This window comes from Populus trichocarpa, chromosome 17, assembly GCF_000002775.5.
Source record: "Populus trichocarpa isolate Nisqually-1 chromosome 17, P.trichocarpa_v4.1, whole genome shotgun sequence".
Taxonomy (NCBI): Eukaryota; Viridiplantae; Streptophyta; class Magnoliopsida; order Malpighiales; family Salicaceae; genus Populus; species Populus trichocarpa.
This window is the reverse complement of record NC_037301.2, coordinates 12759117-12786933: the sequence shown is the minus strand read 5'-3', so window position 1 is coordinate 12786933 and position 27817 is coordinate 12759117. Positions and strand designations below refer to the sequence as shown.

Sequence of the window (27817 nt, the reverse complement as noted above, 5' to 3'; positions counted from 1 at the left end):
CAATCTTATATGATGGTGTTGCAATTCTCCCACACCCTCTTGGAAAAAATATTGTCAGCCTACTTCTAGTAAAAAATTTCCTTGCACACTCAATTTTAAAACATATTTAGTTCATTAAATTAAAAAATTGACCGAATTAAAATAATAATAAAATATTTATGTATATACTAATATTGAACTTCTCAAACCAAGCATCAATTATAAGCTTTAATTCAGTATTTTGGAAACCTAACTCCAATAAAACAAAGGCACTTCCATCAACAATTAATATTGATATTCCTTTCAAAAGTTCTTGAATTCAAACATATACTATATAAAAAGAATATACTAAGTAATCAAATGTTACTTGCATTTGTTTATGCCCCACACATAATATAATTTTATTGTAGTTATGCGTTTGGAAGAGGGAAGAGGCGAATTACTATATATATACCTCTGACGGCATTTTCGTATGCCCCGCTCATTGTATAATTTTATTGTAGTTATGCTATGGAAGATGTAAGAGTCAAATTACTGATATAGACAAATCTACCCTTCTCTTGAATGTGAAGTAGAGCTACCATATATAGGAAGGAAACCTGCATCAAGTTGGGAAATAGAGAGATGGAAAATGAAGAGACCAAAACAGTGCCAAAATCATGGGCTATGGTTGGTGGAGATGGACCTCGTAGCTATGCCCAAAATTCTTCCTATCAGGTATCCATTCTTTCTCTCAGTATCTTCTACAGACTGATTTGAATTAACACTCACTGATGTTTAATTACAAAAGTGTATTTACTTATTGCCAAGTGCAGAGGGGAGTGTTGGACGTCGTGAATGAATTGATGAATGAAGGCATCAAAGAGACGCTTGACTTTAAAAGCCCTTGTTTTGATTCTTCAAATGTTTGCACATTTCGAATCGCAGATTTTGGATGTTCTGCTGGGCCGAATACATTCTTGGCAATGGAGAAAATCATAGAAGCTGTGGAGCAGAAATACCATGCCCAGTTCAAAAACTCCCCACCCTTAGAGTTCCAAGTTTTCTTCAACGATGTCACAACCAATGATTTCAACACTCTCTTCAAAACCCTTCCATTGTATCAAAAATACTTCGCTGCTGGAGTGCCTGGTACTTTTTATGGTCGTTTATTCCCGAAGTCAACGCTCCGTCTTGCATACTCTTCCTATTCCTTGCACTGGCTCTCTAAGGTTCCAGAGGAAGTTGTGGACACCAAATCTCCAGCATGGAATAAGGGTAGCATACAGTGCAGTGGAACTGCAAAAGAAGTAGCGAAGGCGTATTCAGCTCAGTTCAAAACGGATATGGATAACTTTCTGAATGCTAGAGCACAAGAAATTATTGGTGGAGGATTGATGGTGATCATAACTCTCGGTCTTCCTGACGGAATCCTTATGTCTCAAACTGGAGCTGGAATATTCAATGACTTCTTTGGATCTTGCCTCATCGACATGGCGAAAGTGGTAAGCATATAAATGGTTTGTCTTTAACTTTTCAAGAGATATCAACGGATTACAAAAGGCGAATCCCGGGATAATTGTTATAACACTAGACATTTGGCTACTATATCATTGGTATAACCCTAAACTTAGTTTTAGCTCGTTAACATATATATTTTAGGGTACATTATTAATCTTTGCCTTTCAAATTGTAAAATCAAGCTGGAAAGTCCATCAAACACATGATAATACATGTACACACACATACTATAAGGGAATAGTGTGAAATATTATTATAGTACGAGACTCATTTTACTGTGAATTACAACAATGAAGTTATGATTTTACCCCTTAATCAAATAACATTTGGCTTGGTTTATAGAAATAAAAGGGTTTTTTTATTTTTTTAATGAACTGTAAAAATACTAAAATTCTCTTGGAATCTAAGAATATATGTTTTGTTTCTTTTGCTTTTGAGTGCAGAGTAAAATTCCTTAAATACCCTCGAAGTATTAAAAAAGCCTTCAGTCAAGGGTTTTTCTTTACTTTTCATGTTGTTTTTTTGTTATTTACTATTTTATTGATAGCAATTATGGTCTTTTGACGTATAAATACACAATAAACCTACTTAAATGCCATTTAAAGTAAAAAATAAAAGCCTTCAGTCATGAGTCTTTTTTTTTCTTTTCAGGTTTTTTTGCCTGTTGCTGTTTTGTTAAGAGCATTATTGTTTTTTTATAAAAATTAAATATTAAAATTTAAAAAACTACCAGCACATGATAAGGGAACGTGTGGGAGGAGTTCATGAACTTCGAGCGTGGCGCGTGCGACTTCTAATTGTCAAAATTGTCCTTTCGCGTCGTTGGAACTGTTACCGCGTCCTCCTCCTCTTGGTATGGTGTGTGTCAACAGAAGTTAGGTGGTTTATTTTTGGTGGACATTTCTTTTTCTCTCTCTCCTCCCTCTCAAATTCCAAGTTGGCCCTCTTTGTATTTTATTTTTTGGCTTCGATTCTCTTTCTTTTGATTTCTTTTTTTTTCTTAGCCATTTTGTTAAAATTTTGTTCTTTTCAATTTAGTCATTTGATCCTAATTTTTCGTGTTTCAATTTTGTCCTTATTGTTTTGATTCCTCATATAAAAGTTTTATTGTTTTCAATTTCACCCTTCAATCCAAGTTTATGGTGTATTATTTTTTCAATTTGATCCTCATTCTTTTGATTTTTTCTTATCATTTTTGTTAATGTTATTATTCTTTCCAATTTAACCCCCAATTTAAAAATTTCTTGTTGCCGTCAAATTTATTTTTTATTTTAATTTTCACCATCATTCTTTTAATTGCTATTTTTATTTTGAATCTTTTTGTATAATTTATATTTTTGTTTCGTCCTTAAGCGTTTCATTTCTTGGGGATTGGGCTTCGCGCTTTTTTCATATATAGTGCTTCCGGTGTGATGATTCTAAACACGGGTTTAAAAAAATTCAAACCACTTATTAATGTAAAACATGTAAATTGATTGACCTTTATAATTCAACAAACAACTCAGTTGTAAATCTATAACACCATCTTCATAGTTCCTTCTATAATAATAAATAAATCTAGCACATCATTTCCTTAATACTAGTACGGACGGTTTAAACACCATCTTCATAGTTCATTCTATAATAAAAAATAAATCTAGCAAATATATATTAGATGTCATCATATAGTTATTTCTTTATTTACCTGTTTTTCGATACTTCCAATTTACAAGAATGGGATCCAATTCACCCTCCCAGCAATAGTAAGAGACGGAGAAACAAAACGGTACAGCATAAATATATGTTTTTTTTTTCAAATATTAATTTCATTGAACTATACAATATTTCTTGCAGGGAGTGATTAGTGAAGAAAAGGTGGATACCTTTAATTTGCCTTTGTACTACTCTTCAGCTAAGGAGTTGGAAGAGATTATAAAGAACCATGGACATTTCTGTATTGAGAGATTGAACATGCTGAATCATCCCATGATGAAAAGGAAGATCGATGTCCAATCTCATATTTCGCAATTTAGATCTATTTTTCAGGGACTATTGGAAGCACACTTTGGAAGGGATGATGTTGACAAAATATTGGAATATCATGCCAAGAAGCTTGCAGAGAATTATGACTCTGTCTTCAATGTGGCAAAGCATCAACACGTCGAGCATTTTATCCTGCTGAAGCGTAACATTAATTGATGAAAGATATGCGTCCTTGGATTTCAATGTTTTGTGTTCTTATTACCATACCGAATAATGTTTGTATCTTTTATGCTCTGGTAGCTATACTGCTACGATTTTCTTTTTTCTTTTTTCTTCTATCCGTCTGTTCTTGTTCTTGCGAGTGGTAGGGTGCCCATAGTTGAATCTTTTAAAGCAGAGAAATCGTGCATTGAGATTCGGCCATTGGATCCGATCCTTACAACGATCTACCCAGTTTCCAAAGAATACCCTTCACAGGCTCCCAGAAAGGGTGGAAATGCTTTATTATTATTATTTTCTTTCCCCTGATATATCAAGAATGTTCGTTAACAGGGATAAAATTCCCAGAAGGGAATAAAACAACTCTTTATCACGAATACTATGATGCTTCTGTACAATTAAACGCAAAGTTCTGCAGCATCAGATCAAATATATGATTTTATTTTATTTTTAATTAACGAAGGTGGCATATTATATGTATGTGTGTGTATAATGAAACTCTTGAGTTTCACGTTTTGTTTGACACCATACCCCTCAGCCTCAGGCCCTAACGCTTTCCATCTTTCTAATCATGTATGTATATTCTTCAACTTTTGAAAATATTCATCAATAAGTGATGCTGTGTATACCGTGGATAGAGTTCTTCGATCCTTAAAATTTTATAGCCTTATATTATAGAGAAAAAAACTAGGGTTTTCAAGCGTAAAGTTACAATTCTTATCTATATAGAAAATTATAGAAAAAAAAACTCATATATTGTGATTATATATTCTCTTCTGAAAAATAGCCTACCAAGCTATTTAAATACAAGAAAAAGAAATTCTAGTTAATAAAATGCTAATTAAATTAAAAATAATAATCTAAACAAAAAAATAAAATTTAAAATCAACAAGGAAAATAAAAAGAAATCTCAAGCAGTAATTTTTTAGCTAAATATGAGAATGTTCTCGAACTTCGATGAAGTTGTCTTCTATTATATACTAGGAACATGGACTTTAAAATGTTATGGCAACCTTTCAACGTAATCTGATGATTGAATTAAAAATTATGGCTAGTTTTTGTTTTTGTTAGAAAGATCATTTGACTTATCCAAACTTCTTAAGCTAGGATTTTTGTTACGCAACCTATGTCAGGATCCCTTCTACTTGCAAAAAAAACTCCATATAATCACAACTAATCTATAAAAACCACACCAAGATTTAAAAATTAAGGAATCAGCCAATAAATTACAACTCAACTAAGATTAATATTGATATTCCTTTCAAAAGTTCTTGAATTCAAACATATATTATATAAAAAGAAATACTAAGTAATCAAATGTTACTTGCATTTGTTAATTTATGCCCCCCACATAATATAATTTTATTGTAGTTATGCGATGGAAGAAGTAAGAGGCGAATTACTGATATAGAGAGATCTACCCTTCTCTTGAATGTGAAGTAGAGCTACCATATATAGGAAGGAAACCTGCATCAAGTTGAGAAATAGAGAGATGGAAAATGAAGAGACCAAAACAGTGCCAAAATCATGGGCTATGGTTGGTGGAGATGGACCTCGTAGCTATGCCCAAAATTCTTCCTATCAGGTATACATTCTTTCTCTTAATATCTTCTACAGACTGATTTGAATTAACACGCACTGATGTTTAATTACAAAAGTGTATTTACTTATTGCCAAGTGCAGAGGGGAGGGCTGGTTATCGTGAATGAATTGATGAATGAAGGCATCAAAGATAAGCTTGAATTTATAAGCCCTTGTTCTGATTCTTCAAATATCTGCACTTTCCGAATCGCAGATTTTGGATGTTCTGTTGGGCCGAATACATTCTTGGCAATGGAGAAAATCATAGAAGCTGTGGAGCAGAAATACCATGCCCAGTTCCAAAACTCCCCAGTACCCTTAGAGTTCCAAGTTTTCTTCAACGATGTCACAACCAATGATTTCAACACTCTCTTCAAAACCCTTCCATTGTATCAAAAATACTTCGCTGCTGGAGTGCCTGGTACTTTTTATGGTCGTTTATTCCCGAAGTCAACGCTCCATCTTGCATACTCTTCCTATTCCTTGCAATGGCTCTCTAAGGTTCCAGAGGAAGTTGTGGACACCAAATCTCCGGCATGGAATAAGGGTAGCATACAGTGCAGTGGAACTGCAAAAGAAGTGGCAAAAGCGTATTCAGCTCAGTTCAAAACGGATATGGATAACTTTCTGAATGCTAGAGCACAAGAAATTATTGGTGGAGGATTGATGGTGATCATAATTCTCGGTCTTCCTGACGGAATCCTTTTGTCTCAAACTGTAGCTGGAAAAAGCTATGAGCTTTTCGGGTCTTGCCTCATCGACATGGCAAAATTGGTAAGCATATAAATCTCTCCTGTATTGATTAGAAGAATTTCAACAAAAAAGCGTTGAGTATTTGGTGCAATTGCAAGGAGTTGGTGTTGTGCTAGTAAAGTACGCCAACCCTTGAGGTCAGACAGAGGAGGCAATTCCTTACAAATCTCGTAGTTATTATGTGAAGGATCTGTCTTCAACTTTTCAAGAAAGATAATCTATTTGTTATTTTTCTATTTACCTGTTTTTTTCGATAAAAGAATAGTAAGAAACGGAGAAGCAAAACGGTATGGTGTACGCTCTTATTTTTATTTTTTTCAATTATTAATTTCATTGAACTATACTAATATTTCTTGCAGGGAGTGATTAGTGAAGAAAAGGTGGATTCCTTTAATTTGCCTCTGTACTACTCTTCTGCTAAGGAGTTGGAAGAGATTATAAAGAACAACGGACATTTCTGTATTGAGAGAATGAACATGCTGAATAATCCCATGATGAAAAGGAAGCTAGATGTCCAGTTTGTTATTTCGCAATTTAGAGCTATTTTTCAGGGACTATTGGAAGAACACTTTGGAAGGGATGATGTTGACAAAATATTCGAATATTTTGCCAAGAAGTTTGCAGAGAATTATGACTCTGTCTTCAATGGGGCGACGCCTCAACACGTCGACCATTTTATCCTGCTAAAGCGCAACATTAACTGATGAAAGATATGCGTTTTTGGATTTCAATGTTGACGAATTATCAAGCTTTTGTGTTTCCATTACCATAACAAATAATGCCTGTATCTTTTCTGGGCTGGCAGCTATATTACTAAGAAACTTGTTCTTTTTTATTCTATCTGTCTGTTTTTATTATTGCGAGTGGTTGGGGAGAGTGCCTCAGATGCACTTGATAATTACAAGTGCATCATACTTGAGATTTTTCAAAGCATAGAGATGGTGTCTTCAGAGTCGGCCATTTGATCCGATCTTTACAACGATGTTAACATTTCCCAAAGAATAACATATGTATTTCTTTGAATTAGTAAGGAATATTTAAAGCAGTCCATACATCAATTTTTGTTTTAATATTGTTTATATAACTATAATAACATATCTATTATGTAAATAGTCAGTTTTTTTTAATATATATATTTCCTACGACTTTTTGTTTCAGAGAAAAAAAAGGTTGTTTATACATATTTGAATTGTGATTTTGTTACGAAACTGTAATCGTTATTAGAAATAACGTTGCATTAAAACCATGATTTTAAATCATAATTTTTTATTTAAATTATTATTATTATGAATAACAATTTTTCAACAACTACAATTGTCAATAGTTCTTTACAAGTTATATTATTAATGATCATGTAAGCTTTCAGTGACCATTATATTAATAACTACATGGCTTAAGTTTAAAACCACAGGAGAAGTAAACCTCTTAATTCCAAGCTCTTGCCACTAGATCACCAACAATTTTTCAACAACTACAATTCTCAATAGTTTGTTACAAGTTATATTATTTTCTAAAACTTTTTAGAACTGTGTTATTTTTCATAATCTTTTGAAACTGTGTTATTTTCAAAAAAGTTCATCACATGCGTGGTGGTCTTTTTAGTTCCCGATATCTTTTGTCTCTATTTTTTCTGCAAAACATGCCAGCAAGTCAAGTATTTTTATGTAATTTTTAGGATTATAATTGTTTACCGGTAAATGAATTAAAATAATATTTTTTATTTTTTATAATTTATTTTTGATATTAACAAATTAAAACGATTCAAAATTATTAAAAAAATCAATAATTTAGAGCAAAAAAAATCATGTTTAAAATCCAATTTGCATGTCTAAATCCATAGAGGTTAATCACAGTTTATAAGTGAATTAAGGCCTGGAACGCAAGGAAGCATACAGCATCAGTTTCTTGACTTTGAGTTAAGTGTAATTAGATGACTGTATGCAGCCCACCGAACTCTTACAGCCATAGAAATTCGGCCGAAGCTTATAGCAGAAAGCAATTTGCAAATATCAACTGCGAAAGAAGACAGGAAAGAAAGAAAGAAAAGCTTTCAGGAGGCACCACAAAATAGGCATCGCCATACAACTTTCATCTGTCTCTCAACAAAGACTAAAGTTCTCTAAGCGTTAAAGTCTCATTAATTAACATTAAAATCAACCCAAAATGTTAAAAAGTGAGAAACTGAGCCGGTGCTTGGAGCAGATGATAACGTCAATAAACGTAACACCGTTAATTGGCATTTGTACTGCTTTGGATGTTTAAAGGGCAGTCACCCTTACGCCATATGATGAGATCAAGGTATATCATCTTAGATGTACCAAAAAACTGACCTGGAGGTAGAACGAGCCCCGCCGAGAGAGGGTGATCAACCCTGCTCTGAATACTCTGCATATAAGACTGAAATTTGAAACTCTTTCCCTGAGATTTTTTTGAAAGATCATAGAAGTATTCATTTGTTGAAAGTTCGTAGAAGTGTTCTCCTGCAGATGTGGGCGGCCCTAAGCAACTAATTGTGACAATATTCCCAAAGGTTTCTTCATGATGATGAAGAATAAATATAGCACCATCGTCAGTTTCTTGGAGAACCACAGAATTTTGACCAACAGTTAAGGGAAGAGGGAATGCCCCACCATAGTAAAAGCGTATCACATCACCTACATGCCTGCAACGCAAATGCGGGTCTAACTTCTTAGAAGAGCTGATGAAGTTGCAACCTTGTATTGGGCAGGAGCATGGTGCATAGATGCAACTCTTATCATGATTGTACTTCTCGCTGTAAATAAATGTCCCTCCACACCCATACCGCATATTTTCGCATGGTATCCTTACTGATTCAAGAACCTTCTCGATAGCCCGACAGCGATTATTGCCGATAGGAAACGAGCAGGCAGGACATTTATGTGCAAGTTTACTGCAGCAGGAAGAGCAAGCTGTGTGCCCATTCTCACACTGAATTCCCCCATAAGCACCCAAAAAAAGAGAGAAAAAGAAGGAAACTGTGAGATTAGCTAGATGTGATAATGAATCAGGCAAATGAAAAGATTGAAAAACGAAATCCAAAGTACCGGAAAGAACCTAATTTGCCATTAACTTAGGAAACACGTGGTAAGAAAAGGAGTCGAAAGACAATAAGCAAAAAGGAACCCTCTGTTACCAGTAATGTGAAAAGGGACAAGCAAACCAAGTACAGGGAATGTTTACCAATTAAATGAGAATCAACTGTTGCTACTTGTTGACAAGGTTTACTAGATGAATAACAAATAACACGACTTGCTATAGCCAATAACGCAAACCATTCATTGATTTCATCTACTCAAATTACAGATTTAATTGTAAGCTAAGTCAAGAATTAAAAGCTTTTGGGACAGCAGAGTATCCCACAAGTTGGGATTTTGGACTCCAAACAACAAATACAAAGACACGACTCTAAGCAAACCTTACTAAACAAACCTCAATTTGCACAGTATTTATATATATCGAATCCATTCTTCCACCACATTCTACTTGTATTTTTACATTTCTTAGCCATCTCTCAACTAAACTACAAACATGTCACATTTTTAAGGCATATCACCATGTTAAACGTTTCCTTCCAAGAGAACATATCTCCAGCTTTATTTGAAGAATATTGTACCACAATCCTAGTTCAACCTTCTTAGTTCTACAACAGCACTAAACCAACGAGTCTTCTACCAGTGTTTCGAGTCTTGCTCGATATGGAACTACAAAAAAAAAAATCATGGCCGATATCATGTATTGATATACACGATGGAACTTGCAAGCTTGAGTTTCTACTGAATCCACCGCCCATCTCCCACATAACCAGCAACCAGAAAACATGACATTTTTCTCTAAACTACAATATCAACCAAGAATTCATACCTTGGAGCTACATCCTTCCACAATCCCCAACACTATATAGAAAACTGTCACGGCACCATGAAGAAATGGCAGCTATAGTAAGATAACAGAATAGCCTCTAAGCATGTGTTTGTAAATAACCTTGTTGAAAATATCAAGCACTTCACATTAACTGATCCTATCCAATCAAGCCCATAAAAAATAAAACAATAAACACCAGCACCGAAAAAAAACACAGAAAACAGAAACAAACCAAACAACAACAGCATCAAGAAAGTAAAGAAGAAAAAAAAATAACCTGAAAGACAGGGATAGTCAAGGGATATAAGCAGATTGCGCAATCAAGAATATCTAGGTCCATGAGGGTCATTGACATGGCACCATCGCCAAGAAAACTGCTTAATTTATCGAGTACGTCATCCTCTTGTTCAGCTTCCGCCCCACCATCACTAAGATACTCGTCCTCTTCTTCAGAAGATTCTTGATTTTCATTTTCTTGATGCTGTTGGGTTTCTTCATTTTCATTTGCTTGATGCTGATGGGTCCCTTCATTTTCTTCATTTGATTCATGCTGTTGGGTCTCTTCATTTTCATTTGATTGATGCTGATGGGTTGTCTCTCGATTTTCATTCTCTTGGTGCTGTTGGGTTGCTTCTTGATTTTCATTCTCTAGATGCTGTTGGGTCTCTTGGTTTGGAGTAGCAGCAGAAAAACCACCGGAAGTTGAAGAAACCCTTTGTCTCTTGCGAGATGGATTGCTGGGTCCATCTTCATTTTCTTCAGGGAACTTAACCATCTCTCTCTCGCTCGCTCGCTCTCGTCTACAGACACTGGTGAAAAATTTTGATTCTTTTAGACTTCCTTAGCTTGGTGGCTTTCGTTTTAATTATTTGTTCTGGGTTGTAAATAGAAATGGCGGGGAGCCAATCGTGCCTTCCCGCCTCCCGAAAAATTTATTTATTTTTCTTTCTTAATTAGTTTTTTTCTGTCATTTTAATTACTTTTAATATTCATTAACGAATTTATGTTTGATAAAACCTTCTATATAATAATAATAATAATAATAATAATTAAGCGGGTCAGAATAATGCACTTCTGGACATGTTTTATTGAAGGAAGCTAATTTATGCATAATTATTAATTTTGATTTGGACTAAATGTCATGTCAAAACAGTGTTATTTTTAAGAAAAAATTAATTGGGTTCTAACTATGTCATTAGTGAATTATTGGGTTAACCGCATAGTTTTTAGATCCGGTCTGGTTTAAGATCAGGGTTCTGGGTTTTAACCAGGTCACCGGGACATCCGGGTCAATTTTTTAAAAAAAAAATCAAAACGACATCGTTTTAGTAAAAAAAACAAAAATCAACGGGTTGCAGCTGGGTTTTTTACTGGGTTCGGGTCAGTCGGGTCACACTGAGTTTTTCTTTCCCCTGTTTTTTCTTCAACCAGGCCTAGTTCCAGCCCCGGCTCGTCCTGTCGAGTCGGGTCAGGTTTCAAAACTATGGTTAACCAGATGAATTACAAGTTAAATTTTTTTTTACACCAATCTATATTATGTCTTGTTGGGTGGGTCTTAAAAAGACCCGTTCGAGCTAAGCTGAGTTACCAAGTTTAATAACAATTAATTTATGCTTGTTAGATCACGGGTAAATTACCAACATTTATTTACTCACAAAAAAAATTAACATCTAATTAGTACAACTTACAATTTTCTTTTAGATTTAACCAAGTCTAAGGCTCGGGTTCCAGGTTCCAGGTATTGATAAATGACATGTGAAAACACAAATCTTCACAACATTTGTAGACCAATTTCAAGTTATAATTTAAACATTTCAACCAAATATTGCAAATTTGAATAGAAGACTTTGCAATTTTGTAGGCCATTTCAAGTTATAATTTATGCTAGATCAAAATAATTTAAAACTTAAAAAAGTTCTAGATATCATAAAAAAATTTGGCATTATAATTCAACTTAAGTTAGCGAGTTAATTGTGTAAATATTATATCGATAAGATCCGATTAATTTGATAGATCCAAGACCAACTTGAAATACCAATAAAAAACATGGCTTCATTTAAAATAAAAAATCATGATGACATGTTTTTTTAATATTAAATATCAATATATTAAATTGACACAGGTTTCTTAACTTAACTCACAAAATCTGCCACTCGGGTCATAGACTCCACAGGTTTTGTTAACAAGTTTGTTTTTAAAAATATTTCTTTTACAACAAAAATAAACGCTTACAAAATTAAACATCAACCAAATATTAGAACGTTTGTTTGAGACTGTGATGACCTATAGAAAGAAAATTAAAACAAATTATGAATACCAATTCAGAATCAACAAGATATTAAAGAATAAAATTGCTTAGAAAAAACAAAAAGAATTCAATTGAAAGAAAAAAATGGAAGATGGAATTTAAAAAGAAAAACTATTTGGCATTGTTATTAAACCTAACCCAATAAGAAAACTTTAAAACCTCTCATCCTGACTACTTTCTAGTCCAGGTTTAAAATTAATCAGTAAAAAAGTTGATTCTACATGATCCAGTTGACATAATTGATCCGAAAACAACCTGGAAGAATGGTAAAAACATAGTTTAGATTTTTAAAAGATAACATTTTTAAAATATATATATATTAAAACAAAAACATATTATATCGACATGGATTTCATGGCTTAAGTCGCAATACCAGCAACCTAAATCATGAAATCCACTAGGTAGACCTCATACTCCACTGATTTAAAAACTTTTTTTATTTATTTTTTATTTAATAACATGATAAAAAATACTTGTTAAAATCAAGTACCAATTAGTGATAACCTTATAAAAAACAAATTATAATGACTAATTCAAAATTAATATAATATTGATAGATAAAATTATAATTTAAAATAAATAAAATATTAAAGGGTGAAATTTAAACCACCTTATTAATGTAAAACATGTAAATTGATTGACGCTTATAATTCAACAAACAACTCAGTTGTAAATCTATAACACCATCTTCATAGTTCCTTCTATAATAATAAATAAATCTAGCATATCATTTCCTTAATACTAGTACGGACGGTTTAAACACCATCTTTCATAGTTCATTCTATAATAATATATAAATCTAGCAAATATTAGATGTCATCATATAGTTATTTCTTTATTTTCCTGTTTTTCGATACTTCCAATTTACAACAATGGGATCCATTGTCATCAAGCTTTAATTTCCTCTTGATCTGGAATGTGGGCAATGCACCCAAAAACTTTAAGATGATCTACGATTGATCTTTGTCAACTCTAAACCATAGTTATCAAACTCGGTTCAGGAGTTGAACCGGCCAAGAGACCGGGTCCGGGTTATACGAGTTGATCTGGATTAACCCAGAAAAATTTAAAAACAAAAGAGTTTTACTTTTAACTCAATTGCAAGGAAAAGAATTTTTATTTTTCTTCTTAATTTTTCTTTGATGTATTACAATAAAAACATGGTTTATTTTATAATCATTATGAACTAAATTTTATTTTTCTAGGGACTTATGCAGTTTAGTTTGAATTACACAATTTAAATTCCAAGTTATTTTATTTCTAATTGTTTCATGTTGAGTGTTTATCCTTATTCTATTGCTTATAATTTTCTAGCCAATTATTGTTTGATTTAATGAATCATAATGAGACAAAGAGGCTGTTTATGATTAGAAGCTTTCAAGACTATACAAAATTAATTGAGTGAAAGACAGAGATACTTTACCGTGATTAGTGTGATTTTAGATTAAGAAAAACTTAAATAATTTAATGAATCTTCAAATAAATAAATTTACATAGAGATATGTTGAATTATTAGATTGGAATATTTTTAATGTTGTTCGAGAGAAAACATTGAATAATTAAAGGATTTTTTAATCATCTACATGAAAATTTGGAATTTTATAATAAAAAATAATAAATTATGTGAGATTAACTAGGTGAAATCAAAAGCTCTAGATTTTTTTATTATTTTTATCTCTATAACGTTAAGTTTTATTCTTTTCTCTTTTAATTTACTTTTGTCGAACACTTTGGTTTAAATTAGATGGTCAATTCCATAAAATTTTGATTTTATTTCTAGTAATTAATTTGGTAAATTTCAACTCTAAATAGCAGAAATAGTCCTTGTTGTTTCGACACTCATTTCTTCACAAAAGCTTTACTTCTTGTTATGATTTTATTCATTTGCAAAGATTTATCACATCAAGCCTGTTGCTTCCATGAGACTCATAAAACGTTTTAAGTTCATATGAGTTATACTCTCCACCATGATCTATTCAAAGAATTTTTATTGGTTCGGTAGCTTCATTCTCAAGAAGTGTTTTATACGTACCTCTTATATATAGGCTTCAAAAACTTGAGATTTTTCTAGAAAAAAAATAAACCTAAATTTTCCGACTATAATCATTAATAAGCTGATTATATATATTTTATCTCTACTAGAAAGTGGAGATATTGGCCCATAAGTATTGGAAAGAACAAGCTCCAATGGCCTCCATTTCTCTCCATGATTTTTCTCGTGGAAATTAATTTTGGTGTTGTTTGCTAACAACTCATTTTTCACAAATATAAGGAGTTGTAATTCAAGGAATACCTATCACCATATTTTTTTGATGTAGAATTTTCAATCTACCAAAATTAAGATGTTCATGGAGAAAATGTCATAATCATGCTTTCTCCTTTAATCACATCAAAAAAAACTTGAATGGGTAATTTTTTGAAGTTATAGAGGAAACAATTGATTCCAGTCATGTTAATTTTAGCAATTAAGCTTAATTTTTCATCTTCAATTCTACATACTATGTTTTTGATAGAAACTCCATACCCCTTGCCTAGAAGTTGACGAAGTTGACAAATACTAAGTAAATTTGATTTTAATTATGGAACAAAATAAACATCGGATGATATGGACAATGTTCTTCTTTGTTTGGATTGTTACTATTTTTTTTTCTTGTAATATAAACTTTAATTTCTTCACCAAACTTCACAAAATCTTAATACAATTCATCTAAATTAGAGAAGACTCATATATCTCGACTCATATAATTGCTACATCTAAGGTCTAAATACTATAAATTCTAATGATTTTTTGCATTCATTGGACAAGCCATTAATAAAGATATTTCATCTTTCTTCTTTATGAAATTAGATTTTCTACTAACACTATTCTATTCAAAAACTTGAACTGTCAAGTAACAATTAATATAATTATAATTAATAAAGAATTAACTATTCCTTAAAACAAACAAGATAAATAATTATTCATGAAAATAAAATGAAATTATTTATTTCACCGAATTGATAGACAAGAATATCGGTGCAATAACTAACCCAAAGGCACTACCGCTAGACTACAAAACGGGAAGGACAAAAAACACATCAGAAGTCCAACTACGTTATATTGATTCCCTTAGTATTATACCACCCAAATTCTCCGGCCCAAGATTCGATCGGAAATTACAAGCTTTTCGTCCCTCAAGTTGTCTTTCATTGCCATAGTTTAGCATGATAGTTTACAATTATATATATTTTAATAGTTAATTGACTAATTTGTCATGGAAGTTTTCATATGAATGTCTAAAATTAATTTCCATTTTAAATATTTATCAATTATATTTTAATAATTAATTGCCAAACCATGATTATCAAATATATTTCAATAATTAGTTAGAGATTGCTTGTTTCTCTATTTATATCGGACTGAAGTGCAGCTTCAATCAGATAGAAGGGGGGAAGAGAGAGATGGCAAAGTGAGGAGAGTTTGCCAGAATCTTAGCCTATGAGTGGTGGTGGAGATGGCCCCAACAGCTATTTTCAAAACTCCGTCCATCGGAGATTTGCATTTGGTTCATCATAACAAAAACTTTATTTGGTTTTAGTAATTTTCTTAAAGCCCGTTTGCAGTCCAAGAAAAATATTTAAAACGTAAGGATTTTCTTATTTGGCAACACCTTTTAATTAGCTTCACCAGCATCCCCTCGTTTTCATGGAAGGATCATTCAATACAACACTCTTTAGGATTAGGGAAGGGATCGAGATGATATATTAAAGAGCTAGTCTCCTTATTTCATGTGAGCTTCAGCCAAAAAAAAAAATTTATTGGTCTTAGTTCGCTTACATAAACTTATCATATGAATCGCATGTGAAATGAACAGAATGAACTTACAAGTGGTAATTGAACCATGAATCTCTTTATTCTGATTTTCTGCACCGGACCGCGACCAACATACAAAATGCTCAGACATCACGTACTAGATATAAGCTTTTTATATAGCCTTCGAGACGTGCGGAGGTCTGAAACTTTATTGGTCTTGGATCGTGTCCAAGAACTGTAGCCTACAAAAAAAAAGCCAATGTTAGTTAAATATTTCCATATAAAATAATAATTTAAAAAAATGTATGTAATAAAACAGAATCTTATCATATGATTAATTAATAATATGAATTAAACAAATTATTAGTACCCAATCAATAATTGCTAATATATATATATATATTAGTAATTTGCCTCTTACTTCTCACATAGCATAACTAGAATAATATAAGGCTTTTTTTTATGCCCCGCGCATTATATTGTAGTCATGCTATGGAAGATGTAAGAGGCGAATTGCGAAAATATATAAATCTACGGCTCACTTGAATCAGAAGCAGAGCCGCCACAGGAAGCAAACCTGCATCAAGTTGAGAAATAGAGAGATGGAAAATAGCGAGACCAAAACACTGCCAAAATCATGGGCCATGGTTGGTGGAGATGGACCTCGTAGCTATGCCCAAAATTCTTCTTATCAGGTATACATTCTTTCTCTTAATATCTTCTACAGACTAATTTGAATAGAACACTATGTCTGATACAATTAATTTACTTGTTGCCAAATGCAGAGGGGAGTGCTGGTTATCGTGGATGAATTGATGGATGAAGGCATCAAAGAGACGCTTGACTTTAAAAGCCCCTGTTCTGATTCTTCAAATATGTGCACATTTCGAATCGCAGATTTTGGATGTTCTGCTGGGCCGAATACATTCTTGGCAATGGAGAAAATCATGGAAGCTGTGGAGCAGAAATACCATGCCCAGTTCCAAAACTCCCCACCCTTAGAGTTCCAAGTTTTCTTCAACGACGTCACGGCCAATGATTTCAACACTCTCTTCAAAACCCTTCCATCCTATCAAAAATACTTTGCTGCTGGAGTGCCTGGTACTTTTTATGGTCGTCTATTCCCAAAGTCAACGCTCCATCTTGCATACGCTTCCTATTCCTTGCAATGGCTCTCTAAGGTTCCAGAGGAAGTTGTGGACACCAGATCTCCAGCGTGGAATAAGGGTAGCATACAGTGCAGTGGAACTGCAAAAGAAGTAGCGAAGGCGTATTCAGCTCAGTTCAAAACGGATATGGATAACTTTCTGAATGCTAGAGCTCAAGAAATTATTGGTGGAGGATTGATGGTGATCATAATTTGTGGTCTTCCTGACGGCATCCTTATGTCTCAAACTGTAGCTGGAATATGCATTGAGCTTTTGGGGTCTTGCCTCATCGACATGGCGAAATTGGTAAGCAATAACATATGGCTTGGTTTATTTTTTGTGTGTGGCTCTTTTTATTTTTTTAATGAACAGTAAAAAAACTAAAATTCTCTTCGAATCTAAGAATAAATGTTTTGTTTCTTTTGCTTTTGAGTGCAGAGTAAAATTACTTTAATATCCTCGAAGTATAAAAAAGCATTCGGTCAAGGTTTTCTTTGTCTTTTTATGTTGTTGTTGTTTTTTTTTAGTTATTTGCTATTTTGTTGATGGCAATTATGGTCTTTCGAATTATAAATGCACAATAAACTTACTTAAATGTCTTATAAAATAAATAAATAAAAAGCCCTTTGGTCACGAGTTTTTTTTGTCTTTTCATATCAGTTCTTTCACCATTTGTTGTTTTGTTAAGGGCATTATTGTTTTTTTCATAAAAATTAAATAATAATAAAATTTAAAAGGCTCCTAGCGCGAGCACGCGTCAACATGTGGAAGGAGTTCATGCACTTCGAGCACAGCACGTGCTCCTCCTCCTAGTTGTCAAAACTGTCTATGTCGTGGAATCGTCACTGCGTCCTTTTCCTCTTGGTATGGCGTGTGTCAACGGAAGTTAGGTGGTTTATCTTTAGTGAACCTTTTTTTTCTCTCTCTCCCCTCCCCTTTAAATTGCAAGTTAGTCCTCTTTGTTTTTTATTTTTTAGCTTCGGTTCTCTTTCTTTTGATTTTTATTTTTTTTCTTAGCCTTTTTGTTAAAATTTTGTTCTTTTTCAATTTAGTCATTTGATCCCAATTTGTCGTGTTTCAATTTTGTCCTTATTCTTTTGATTCCTTATATAAAAGTTTTATTGTTTTCAATTTCACTCTTCAATCCAAGTTTATGGTATATTTGTTTTTCAATTTGGTTCTCATTCTTTTGATTTTTTTCTTATCATTTTTTTAATGTTATTATTCTTTTCAATTTAACCCTCAATTTAAAAATTTTTGTTGCCCTCAAATTTATATTTTATTTGAATTTTCACCATCATTCTTTTAATTGATATTTTTATTTTGAATTTTTTTTGTATAATTTATTTTTTTGTTTCGTCCTTAAGCGTTTCATTTCTTGGGGATTAGGCTTCGTGTTTTTTACATGTATAGTGCTTCTGGTACTGTGATGACTCTGGTCACGGGTTTAAAAAAATTTAAACCACCTTATTAATGTAAAACATGTAAATTGATTGACCCTTATAATTCAACAAACAACTCAGCTGTAAATCTATAACACCATCTTCATAGTTCCTTCTATAATAAAAAATAAATCTAGCAAATATTAGATGTCATCATATAGTTATTTCTTTATTTACCTGTTTTTCGATACTCCTAATTTACAACAATGGGATCCAATTCATCCTCCCAGCAATAGTAAGAGACGGAGAAACAAAACGGTACAGCATAAATTTGAGTTTTTTTTTTCAAATGTTAATTTCATTGAACTATATAATCTTTCTTGTAGGGAGTGATTAGTGAAGAAAAGGTGGATACCTTTAATTTGCCTCTTTACTTTTCTTCAGCTAAGGAGTTGGAAGAGATTATAAAGAACAATGAACATTTCTGTATTGAGAGATTGAACAGGCTGAATCACCCTATGATGAAAATGAAGGTCGAATTTCATATTTCGCTTTATAGAGCTGTTCTTCAGGGTCTATTGGAAGCACACTTTGGAAGGGATGATGTTGACAAAATATTCGAATATTTTGCCAAGAAGCTCGCAGAGAATTATGACTCGGTCTTCAATGCGGCAAACCATCAACACGTCGAGCATTTTGTCCTGCTGAAGCGTAACATTAATTGATGAAAGATATGCGTTATTGGATTTCAATGTTTTGTGTTCTTATTACCATACCAAATAATGTTTGTATCTTGCACTGCTACTATTTTCTTTTTTCTTCTATCTGTCTGTTCTTGTTCTTGTTCTTGCTGGTGGTAGGGGATACTGGATAGTGCCATACTTGAATCTTTTAAAGCAGAGAAATCGTGCATTGAGATTCGGCCATTGGATCCGATCCTTACAACGATCTACCCAGTTTCCAAGGAATAACATTAGCTCGTTTCCAAAGAATAATACCCTTCACAGGCTCCCAATAGGGGTCGAAATGCTTTATTATTATTATTTTCTTTCCCTGATACATCAAGAATACTCGTTAACAGGGATAAAATTCCCAGAAGGGAATAAAACAACTCTTTATTACGAATACTATGATGCTTCTGTACAGTTAAGCGCAAAGTTCTACAGCATCGTTGACAGTTTCTCAAGACAACAAAATAAAATAAAATAAAATAAACAAAACAGCGAGGATTCTGCACCAATACTGCCACACCGGGATGCAACATGGCAAGGATGGGAGCTGAAACCAAATTCAAATTCCGAGACAGTACCGAGCACCATTCCCCAATCATCGTCCACGGCACCCACCAAAAATATATTCAGAAAGGATTCGTTTAGCTTTTAAAATATTTTTGGCAATTATTGTCTTGTTTGGTTGGAAAAGTCAACATTATGAGATGATTATTTATGATACATCTATTACAAAAGCACTGATGAAGACAGAGAGGAAAAGCTTTTCTGCAGCATCAGATTCATCAAACAAATGATTTTTTTTTAGTATATATATTTCATAGGACTTTTTGTTTCTTAGAATTTTTAAAGTGACATTAACTTAATAATTTAAAGTGATAGGTTGTTTATATATGCATTGTAAACACAATTTAGAATTATAATATTGCATTAAAACCATGATTTTGAATCATAATTTTTTATTTAAATTATTATTATTGTGAATAATAATTTTTCAACTACAATTCTCAATAATTCTTTACAAGTTTCATTTGAAACTGTGTTATTTTCAAAAAAAAAATTCATCACATGTGTGGTGGTCTTTTCAGTTCCCGATATCTTAGGTCCTTTCCATTCTTCAACTTGACGCCCTGATATTATCACCATCTTTTGTCTCTGTTTTTTCTGCAAAACATGCCAGTAGTTTTCAACATTGTAATTGTTTTTGAAGATAATTTTTACTTGTAAATAAATTAAAATAATATTTTTTTATTTTTTTCAAATTTATTTTATACATCAACGTATAAAATCAATTCAAATTAAATCATAAAAAAAATTAATAATTAAAAGCAAAAAAAAAATCAAAATTACTTTTGAATGCAAAACCAAACGCCCTTACTAGTGTTTCTAATCTGTAAATGACGTTCATGACTAATGTGGTGATGAATTATGAGTCATTTCATTTACAAGACCTAATTTAAAAATCAATTGACATTACTATTTGTGTGACTACTAAACCATGTGAATTTCGAGTGTTAGCCGTACATCAATCATGTTTAAAATCCAATTTGCATGTCTAAATCCATAGAGGTTAATCTTCACAACATTTGTAGACCAATTTCAAGTTATAATTTAAACATTTCAGCCAAATATTGCAAATTTGAATAGAAGACTTTGCAAATTTGTAGACCATTTCAAGTTATAATTTATGCTAGATCAAAAAAAAAAAATTAAACTTAAAAAAGTTCTAGATTTCATAAAAAAATTTGGCATTATTATTCAATTTAAGTTAGCGAATTAATTATATAAATATTATATCGATAAAATCAGATTAATTTGATAGATCTAAAACCAACTTGAAATACCAATAAAAAACATGGCTTTATTTAAAATAAAAAATCATGATGACATATATTTTTTAATATTACATGACAATATATTAGATTGACACAGATTTCTCAACTTAACTCACCAAATCTGCAACTCGGGTCACAGACTCCACAGGTTTTCTTAACAAGTTTGTTTTCAAAAATATTTCTTTTACAACAAAAATAGGCGCTTACAAAATTAAACATCAACCAAATATTAGAACGTTTGTTTGAGACTGTGATGACTTATAGAAAGGAAATTAAAACAAATTATGAATACTAATTCAGAATCAACAAGATATTAAAGAATAAAATTGCTTAGAAAAAACAAAAAGAATTCAATTGAAAGGAAAAAAAAATGAAAGATGAAATTTAAAAAGAAAAACTATTTGGCATTGATATTAAACCTAACCCAATAAGTCAACTTTAAAATCTCTCATCCTGACTACTTGCTATCCCGGGTTTAAAATTAATCAGTAAAAAAATTGATTCTACATGATCCAGTTGACATGATTGATTCAAAAACAATCTAGAAGAAAGGTAAAAACATTGTTTAGATTTTTAAAAAATAACATCTTTTTTTTAAAAAATATATTAAAACAACAGCATATTATATCGACATAGATTTCATGGCTTAAGTCGCAATACCAGCGGTAGACCTCATACTCCACTGATTTAAAAACTTTTTTTAATTATTTTTTATTTAATAACATAATAAAAAATACTTTTAAAATCGAGTACCAATCAGTGATAACCTTGTAAAATACAAATTATGATAACTAATTCAAAATTTATATAATATTGAAGGATAAAATTATAATTTAAAATAAATAAAATATTAAAAGATGAAATTAAAAAAAAAATAATAGATAAGATTTTTTTTAAAAAAAAAAAGGTTTGAAAAAAAAATTAAAAAACTTCCCTATTAATATGTATTTTTATAGCACCGTTTTTTTAATGAAGAAAATATACATTATAACACCTTGTGCATGTAGAGTTCGGAAGACATTTGATAAAATCTCAAGAGAATAATAAGAGAAGATTTTATTTTTGGATGGGCCAAAGACATGGCTTTGGTAAACTTGACCCTTTTCTTTTCTGCTGCATGGTTTGGTTGATGGAACAAATTATAATCAGCAGGCCTGATCGCTGCTTGACTACAGACAAATCACCCGACTCGAGTCTCCACATGAAAATCCAACCGAAGCCAGAGGAATCCAGGTCTACCTCACTCGTCACAGTGCCACCAGCTACAGTGATGTAGCCAAGCTTGTCATTATGTAGCAAAGCTCGATTTCATTCAAGTTTCCAGGTCGTGGCACGATCAGTAAAGAAAGGGGGGAAGAACCATATCATTTATTCTCTTATAGTTCAAGGAAAAAGAACCATAGGGCTTCAAAATTCCTTCCCTGGAACCGCCAAATCTTCCATAAACAGTCAACAACATGACAAACTCTGAAAAATTGGCACACAACAAGGGAAATTACATAAAATGCCTTCCTTCCCATTCCTTATTTCTCCAAATCTTTCCTCTTTCTCCTCTTTGTGCTTTCTGTTGATATGTGGAAGTTTATCCAAACAAAATCTCAATCCATTCCTTGTAAATCAGAAGTCGCACAGTAAAGCAAGTCATAAAGAAAAGTTGGGTGCACTAACTAGAATATAAAGGAAGAATGGATTCATTATCTACAAAAGGAAGACGAAAATTCTAACTGCGAACTAAAGGGAAAGAAGTGCGTAGCATGAGGAATACAAACGGACCATTCATTCCAAGGTCTTAAGGAGTCTAAATAAAGCAGCTGCTTCTCTAATCCGTGAAAACTCAATGCAAAACGCTTGGACTTCAATGAAGAGATCCTTAACTGCAACGCCACAAAAGATTTCAACAGAATTGTTTCCGAAAGAACACGCCAAAAAAAAAAATGCACCATGCAATACAATTAGTTAAGCAGTAAATTGTTCTGCAAGCTTAAGACATTTATGACAAGTGCAGAACACAGCTTTCCAGACAGCAACTTCACATTCCTTTTTTCGTGCCATCTTCAACTGTAAGTCCCTAACCCATTACTTATTCTCTTCGATCACAAGAAATGATTAGAATAATTTGTTCCTCTTGATTCAGTTTTCTCCAAACAAACTTCTAAAATATTTTTTTTCTAATTTATGTCAGGAAAATAATGCAATCTGAGTTCTTATATTCTTTTATTTTTCTTCTCATTGCATTAAACCTCATGTATGAGTTTAGGCTATAAAAGAACAAAGGATATCATCTGCACATGCACTCATGCCAAATGGCCACTATAACAGTTCAATCACAAGTAGAAATGTATACTGACCATCAATAATTCTGTTTCGGATCAGACTCTGCAGGAAAACACAAACAAGTCTGACAAGTCGGTTCTGCATGTATTTATCCTAGAAAATGAGAAAAGTTAAAATCTTATGTTAATATCTGGTTGGATTATGACCTCAAAAAAAAAAAAAACTAAAAACAAAACCTAACTGATCTCGTACATGTATTTATCCCCTAGAAAATGAGGCAATTTCGTGGTCTTGAAATTGCATGAGAAATTGTCATATGACTAGTTTAAGAAATACCAAAACCACAACTACTACATTTTGAATGCTTGTATCTGTGTGCACACAAAAATAACCAAGGTAGCACAATCTTTTCTAACATGGATACATGCAAATGAATGCTAGACTTTCATTTTCTCCATGATCACCTCGGTTGAATTTCATCAAATGTTTTCATTATGGTTCCCACTATTATTATATGGTTCGTGACCAACTGGTTCCTCAAGCAGAACTTTATTTTGTTCAACCAGTACTGTGACATAATCAATGCAATAAATATTCATGGCATTGAATGTACCTTGATATTTTCACAAGATGAAATACAATTAGTTATGTACATCCGAACAAACTCCTTTGGAAGTTCAACTGCTGTTGTAAGCCGGTTCACAACTTCCATTGAATGTAGACTCATGTCCATATTGACAAGAACTGTGAAGTAACTGAACCCACAAATATAAACAAACATCAAACCAGTATCACACACTTGAGGAAATAAAAACAAAAGGAATAAAAATCACAAGCTCCAAACACATACTCTGCAATTTCAGGAGAATTTATCAACTTTGTAAGAACTTCAACTGCAATAAGGGGATTGTTCTCCACCAATTCCTGATGGCATGATGAAAAGGGCCTCTTAATTTCAAGCAATACAACTCATAATAAGAATGAAGCATGAAGTGTCATATGACATACAGGTAACTTCCTTGGTGCCAGTCCACAGTGATATACAAGCTTTGGGTCATTAGTCAATTCCACCAAGACTTGCTGGACAAGAGAGAGTTTGGAGTCATTACTTCCTTTCAATACCATTTATGCAACAACTATACAAAAAAGATGTTGAGCATGCATATTGTCTCTTTAAAATTTGATGTGAACTTGAAAAGTCCGTCAAGGCAATCTATCTACAAAAAAGTCATTATTGAGTTAATCAAAACCTTATGAGGAATAATTAAATCTGAAGCACTTAGCTTTAATCAGAACCCCTTAAATTCATTTCAATCACAGAGAATAGCAGTCATGAATAATTTGGGATCTCATTGCAACTCAACACAGAAACAAATTCATATAACTTACCAAACTAAGCTCAAGCATTCGGCTAATATTTTCAACATTTTCAGTACAAACACATACAAAAACACAAGCAGTTTGATATAATAATATTAAGGAAAAAATAATTCAAAAAAATCTTGATAGGGTAAAAAAATACCTTGGCAAAAGGCAGCTAGGACGTGTGAAAGCAGGGAAGAGGTTAAGATATGGAAGCTAACTTAGTTAAAAAGTAGGCTGAAAATAAGCAAGCCATTTGAAAATAGTAGGTGATATAGTATAGTCAAATAGACATGGTCACCAATCATCTGCACGATTGCTTTGTAAAAGTACCAGTTTACCACATATCCTTTCTGAACTAGAATTTCACATTTCTTAAGACTCCAAAAGCCCTTTTTGAAATCCTAACAATATTTGTGGTCAAAACTACTTGAAAAATCTGTTTATATAAATGTATCTGTGTATAATATATTGAAACATAGAGCAGTAGAAGAACCTCCTGTTGAGCAGGGGCGAGAGGTCCCTTCAGGGCTTTTGCAATCAAGTCCCTAACAGCTGCTCCCTTGCTAGTATCAGCACACATCCCATGATCCCATACAAGCTCATGATTGCTATCGGGATTGAGCCACACTAGCTGGAAATAAGTTTGAAAAGTGTAAGGAAAAATAGCAAATTCCATTAAGCAATCAAACATTTGACCACAAAATGTCCTTACTTCGCCATCTTGTATCGGCAATCTCGGTGGTCGAGGCCTGATCCATTGATGACCAATTCCCTCTGTTGACAAGTTTGCCAACAATCCAAGCAGAGCCTCATCTCTATCTCCAGATCCAAGTTTAGGTTTTGCTCCAGGTTGCAAATCAAACCTACAAAACAACCATTATCGCCTATATGTGGAACAATTCGAAATGGAGTGAAAATGAAAATTGAACCTGGCATGAACTGAAAGCAGAAAATAGTGCATAAACAAAATCCAAAAGTCACAACTTTAGAATTGTTCCTCCAATTCCAGGGGACATACTCTGGTGAATTTGCATCACAACCACGGGGTACATCTGGATCTGGCACTATATTTTTCAGCGAATCGTTTTTAAATATGGAATTATGTGCTTCAGGATGGACTTTATCAGAATATTGATGCTGCAATTGTTCACGTGATGGGAAAGCCTGACAATAAGCAGATAAGTTTATCAATGTGATGGGAAAGATAAAAGTTCCAAGGAAAAAAATTAAAGGCTTATTTAGCAGAACTGTATCTCCAATATGGTGATATAAATAATATACATGAGTTTAGCATGCATTCACTCATGAAAAGCATGATTTGAGATATTCAAAGAACTTACATGGACTGAAGGATCAAAAAGTTTGATGTAATTCGCAGCTGACTGTTTAAGAAACTGGAAAATAGGGGAAAGCTGTTCTCAGAAATCATTATCATGAAGAGAAACATTTGTAATAGGAGAAATGGAGGAGAGACTAAAATGACAACACATGAAGAGAAGTGAGTAATCTGACTAAACTTACAAAACCATCTCCTTGATACTTTGATCTTCTACGCCTAACAATGGTAAGAACTGAATCCAAGATTTACTATTCTATTCACCAATTAGGATGTTAAAAGATAAATTTTACTATTCTATCCCCAACAACACACGGTTTTCAGACTGATATGTAAAATAGTTAAGAGAATTCCCACGACCATTTCAAATATTCTGCCAATTCTCCAATTGTCAATGAACTTTTGATAAATATTCAACGTATAGATAACCCAACTCCATGAAACATGGTTTAAAGTGTCCCAGAGCGTTCCTAGCAAATAGATTTTACAAAACAATAACACTGGAAAAAATCACCTGTCAAAAAACCTTATAATAAGCAAGTTTACATGCTAGGTTGCTACATTTCTTCACATGCTAACTGAACTACTTCAAAAGATCATCGCTTAATATCAACAACAAGACAAAAAAAATAAAATTAGAACCTCTTTGCTACCGCCGGAGCCACCAGAGGCTAACAACTGAAGAACAAACGCCCTCTCATATTTTTCCGCGTCCTCATCACAAGCAGCCTGTAAAATCCCAACAATAAAACTCATAAACCTTATATTTTCTTTCCAAATCATAGCATTCATCTGCATTACAAATAAACACATTTTTATGATAATAATCTTTTCCATAACACCGGAACACACCAACTGCACTGCTTACATTGATAAACAAAGCCACATACGGATTTGCGGAAGTCGGCTGCGATGAATAAGTCTGATAAAGAATCGCAAACGCAATTAACCGTTCCGTAGACTTCAGCATCTTCTTATTCTGCACTTCACATAAACCCCCAATTCATCATCAACCAATACAAAGTTCATGATTTTAATACCAAAGATAATCAAAAAAGAAAAAAAAAACCCAATCCGTAACAATAATTATATTCAAAGCGAAATCAGCTAAACCCTAGCAAAATCAACAAATTCAGTAAATGCGAGAGAGAGAGAGAGAGATTGAAAGGGAGTGCGTTGCTTGCCTGTAAGAGGAGCAAGAGAGAGGCGGAAAGAGGGGAAGAGCGAGAGCGATTGATTTTGTTGAGAAACTCCGTGACGATTTCATCGAATGGTATTTGCTCTGATCTCAGTTGTGAATATAACAAGTTTGTTTCTTCGAAGCTTAAAGCCATTCTCTTCTCTTCTCTTCTCTTCTCTTGCTTTGATTTTCGAATATTTCCCACTGGTGGATGGAGGAAGAAGGAAGTGAAGAAGTGGTGGAAGGGAAAGCCGAGATTGTTTGTTTCTTGGGAAAGTGGAGTGGGAGTCTGACATTTTCATGGGCCGGGCCAGACCATTCTAGGTCCGGGCTTTCATGTAGACCTAAGATCGGTCTTGCTTCGATATGTTCTAGCCTGGTTTGTAGGATTTCTTTTTTTTTAAGGAATAAGAAATGTTTATTTCAAAGTATTGACAAAGCAACTGCAAGAAACGTGTTTTACTTGGGTGATTTGGTGGTAAGAAATTAGGACTAAAGGGCTTGTTTGTCTGTAATCTCATGTTTGAGCTATGTGGTTTTTAATATGATGACAACTGGAGGCTTACATGGTCGTTAATTTTAGAACCCGTTG

At 33.0% G+C, this 27817-nt stretch overlaps 4 protein-coding genes across 7 annotated transcripts; 2 read left to right on the top strand and 2 right to left on the bottom strand.

The window, feature by feature from the left end:
- The first annotated feature begins 499 nt into the window (after positions 1-499).
- LOC18109053 (loganic acid O-methyltransferase) lies at positions 500-6829 on the top strand. Of its 4 annotated transcripts, none has more exons than XM_024588926.2 (3): positions 500-696; positions 795-1463; positions 3313-3765. In XM_024588926.2, the coding sequence occupies exons 1-3, from the start codon at positions 604-606 to the stop codon at positions 3655-3657; spliced, it is 1107 nt and encodes a 368-aa protein (XP_024444694.2). In that variant the 5' UTR covers positions 500-603; the 3' UTR covers positions 3658-3765. The 4 variants fall into 4 exon arrangements, with proteins under 4 accessions (XP_024444694.2, XP_052304717.1, XP_052304715.1 ...); XM_052448757.1 differs by lacking the exons at positions 795-1463; positions 3313-3765 and adding exons at positions 5344-6015; positions 6354-6829 and having other exon boundaries at positions 508-696; XM_052448755.1 differs by having other exon boundaries at positions 565-696; positions 770-1463.
- A 1198-nt stretch (positions 6830-8027) lies between these two features.
- LOC18099412 (E3 ubiquitin-protein ligase SINA-like 10) lies at positions 8028-10722 on the bottom strand. The gene is made up of 2 exons (XM_024588592.2): positions 10154-10722; positions 8028-8943 (listed from the first exon to the last, which is right to left on the bottom strand). The coding sequence occupies exons 1-2, from the start codon at positions 10649-10651 to the stop codon at positions 8224-8226; spliced, it is 1218 nt and encodes a 405-aa protein (XP_024444360.1). The 5' UTR covers positions 10652-10722; the 3' UTR covers positions 8028-8223.
- Positions 10723-16510: 5788 nt separating this feature from the next.
- LOC18099411 (probable S-adenosylmethionine-dependent methyltransferase At5g38780) lies at positions 16511-19355 on the top strand. Its single transcript, XM_024588595.2, has 3 exons — positions 16511-16672; positions 16763-17431; positions 18894-19355. Exons 1-3 carry the CDS (start codon positions 16580-16582, stop codon positions 19230-19232), a joined length of 1101 nt encoding a protein of 366 aa, XP_024444363.2. The 5' UTR covers positions 16511-16579; the 3' UTR covers positions 19233-19355.
- Positions 19356-22651: 3296 nt separating this feature from the next.
- LOC18099414 (uncharacterized) lies at positions 22652-27488 on the bottom strand. Its single transcript, XM_006383296.3, has 12 exons — positions 27230-27488; positions 26914-27024; positions 26688-26774; positions 26050-26103; positions 25728-25873; positions 25422-25572; positions 25203-25340; positions 24353-24424; positions 24195-24268; positions 23958-24099; positions 23419-23497; positions 22652-22944 (listed from the first exon to the last, which is right to left on the bottom strand). Exons 1-12 carry the CDS (start codon positions 27377-27379, stop codon positions 22847-22849), a joined length of 1302 nt encoding a protein of 433 aa, XP_006383358.1. The 5' UTR covers positions 27380-27488; the 3' UTR covers positions 22652-22846.
- Positions 27489-27817: the final 329 nt, after the last annotated feature.

Bases quoted from the DNA above. Each gene is read 5' to 3' on its own strand.
- LOC18099412 (XM_024588592.2), bottom strand. From the start codon at position 10,651: ATGGTTAAGTTCCCTGAAGAAAATGAAGATGGACCCAGCAATCCATCT. The intron at 8,944-10,153 runs GTTATTTTTTTT...GGGGGAATTCAG, and splicing joins TGACTATCCCTGTCTTTCAG to TGTGAGAATGGGCACACAGC.
- LOC18109053 (XM_052448755.1), top strand. From the start codon at position 611: ATGAAGAGACCAAAACAGTGCCAAAATCATGGGCTATGGTTGGTGGAG. The intron at 697-769 runs GTATCCATTCTT...TAATTACAAAAG, and splicing joins CCCAAAATTCTTCCTATCAG to TGTATTTACTTATTGCCAAG. The intron at 1,464-3,312 runs GTAAGCATATAA...TATTTCTTGCAG, and splicing joins TCATCGACATGGCGAAAGTG to GGAGTGATTAGTGAAGAAAA.
- LOC18099411 (XM_024588595.2), top strand. From the start codon at position 16,580: ATGGAAAATAGCGAGACCAAAACACTGCCAAAATCATGGGCCATGGTT. The intron at 16,673-16,762 runs GTATACATTCTT...TGCCAAATGCAG, and splicing joins CCCAAAATTCTTCTTATCAG to AGGGGAGTGCTGGTTATCGT. The intron at 17,432-18,893 runs GTAAGCAATAAC...TCTTTCTTGTAG, and splicing joins TCATCGACATGGCGAAATTG to GGAGTGATTAGTGAAGAAAA.
- LOC18099414 (XM_006383296.3), bottom strand. From the start codon at position 27,379: ATGGCTTTAAGCTTCGAAGAAACAAACTTGTTATATTCACAACTGAGA. The intron at 24,269-24,352 runs GTATGTCATATG...TCATGCCATCAG, and splicing joins TGGCACCAAGGAAGTTACCT to GAATTGGTGGAGAACAATCC. The intron at 24,100-24,194 runs GTATGTGTTTGG...TTGTGGGTTCAG, and splicing joins AATTCTCCTGAAATTGCAGA to TTACTTCACAGTTCTTGTCA.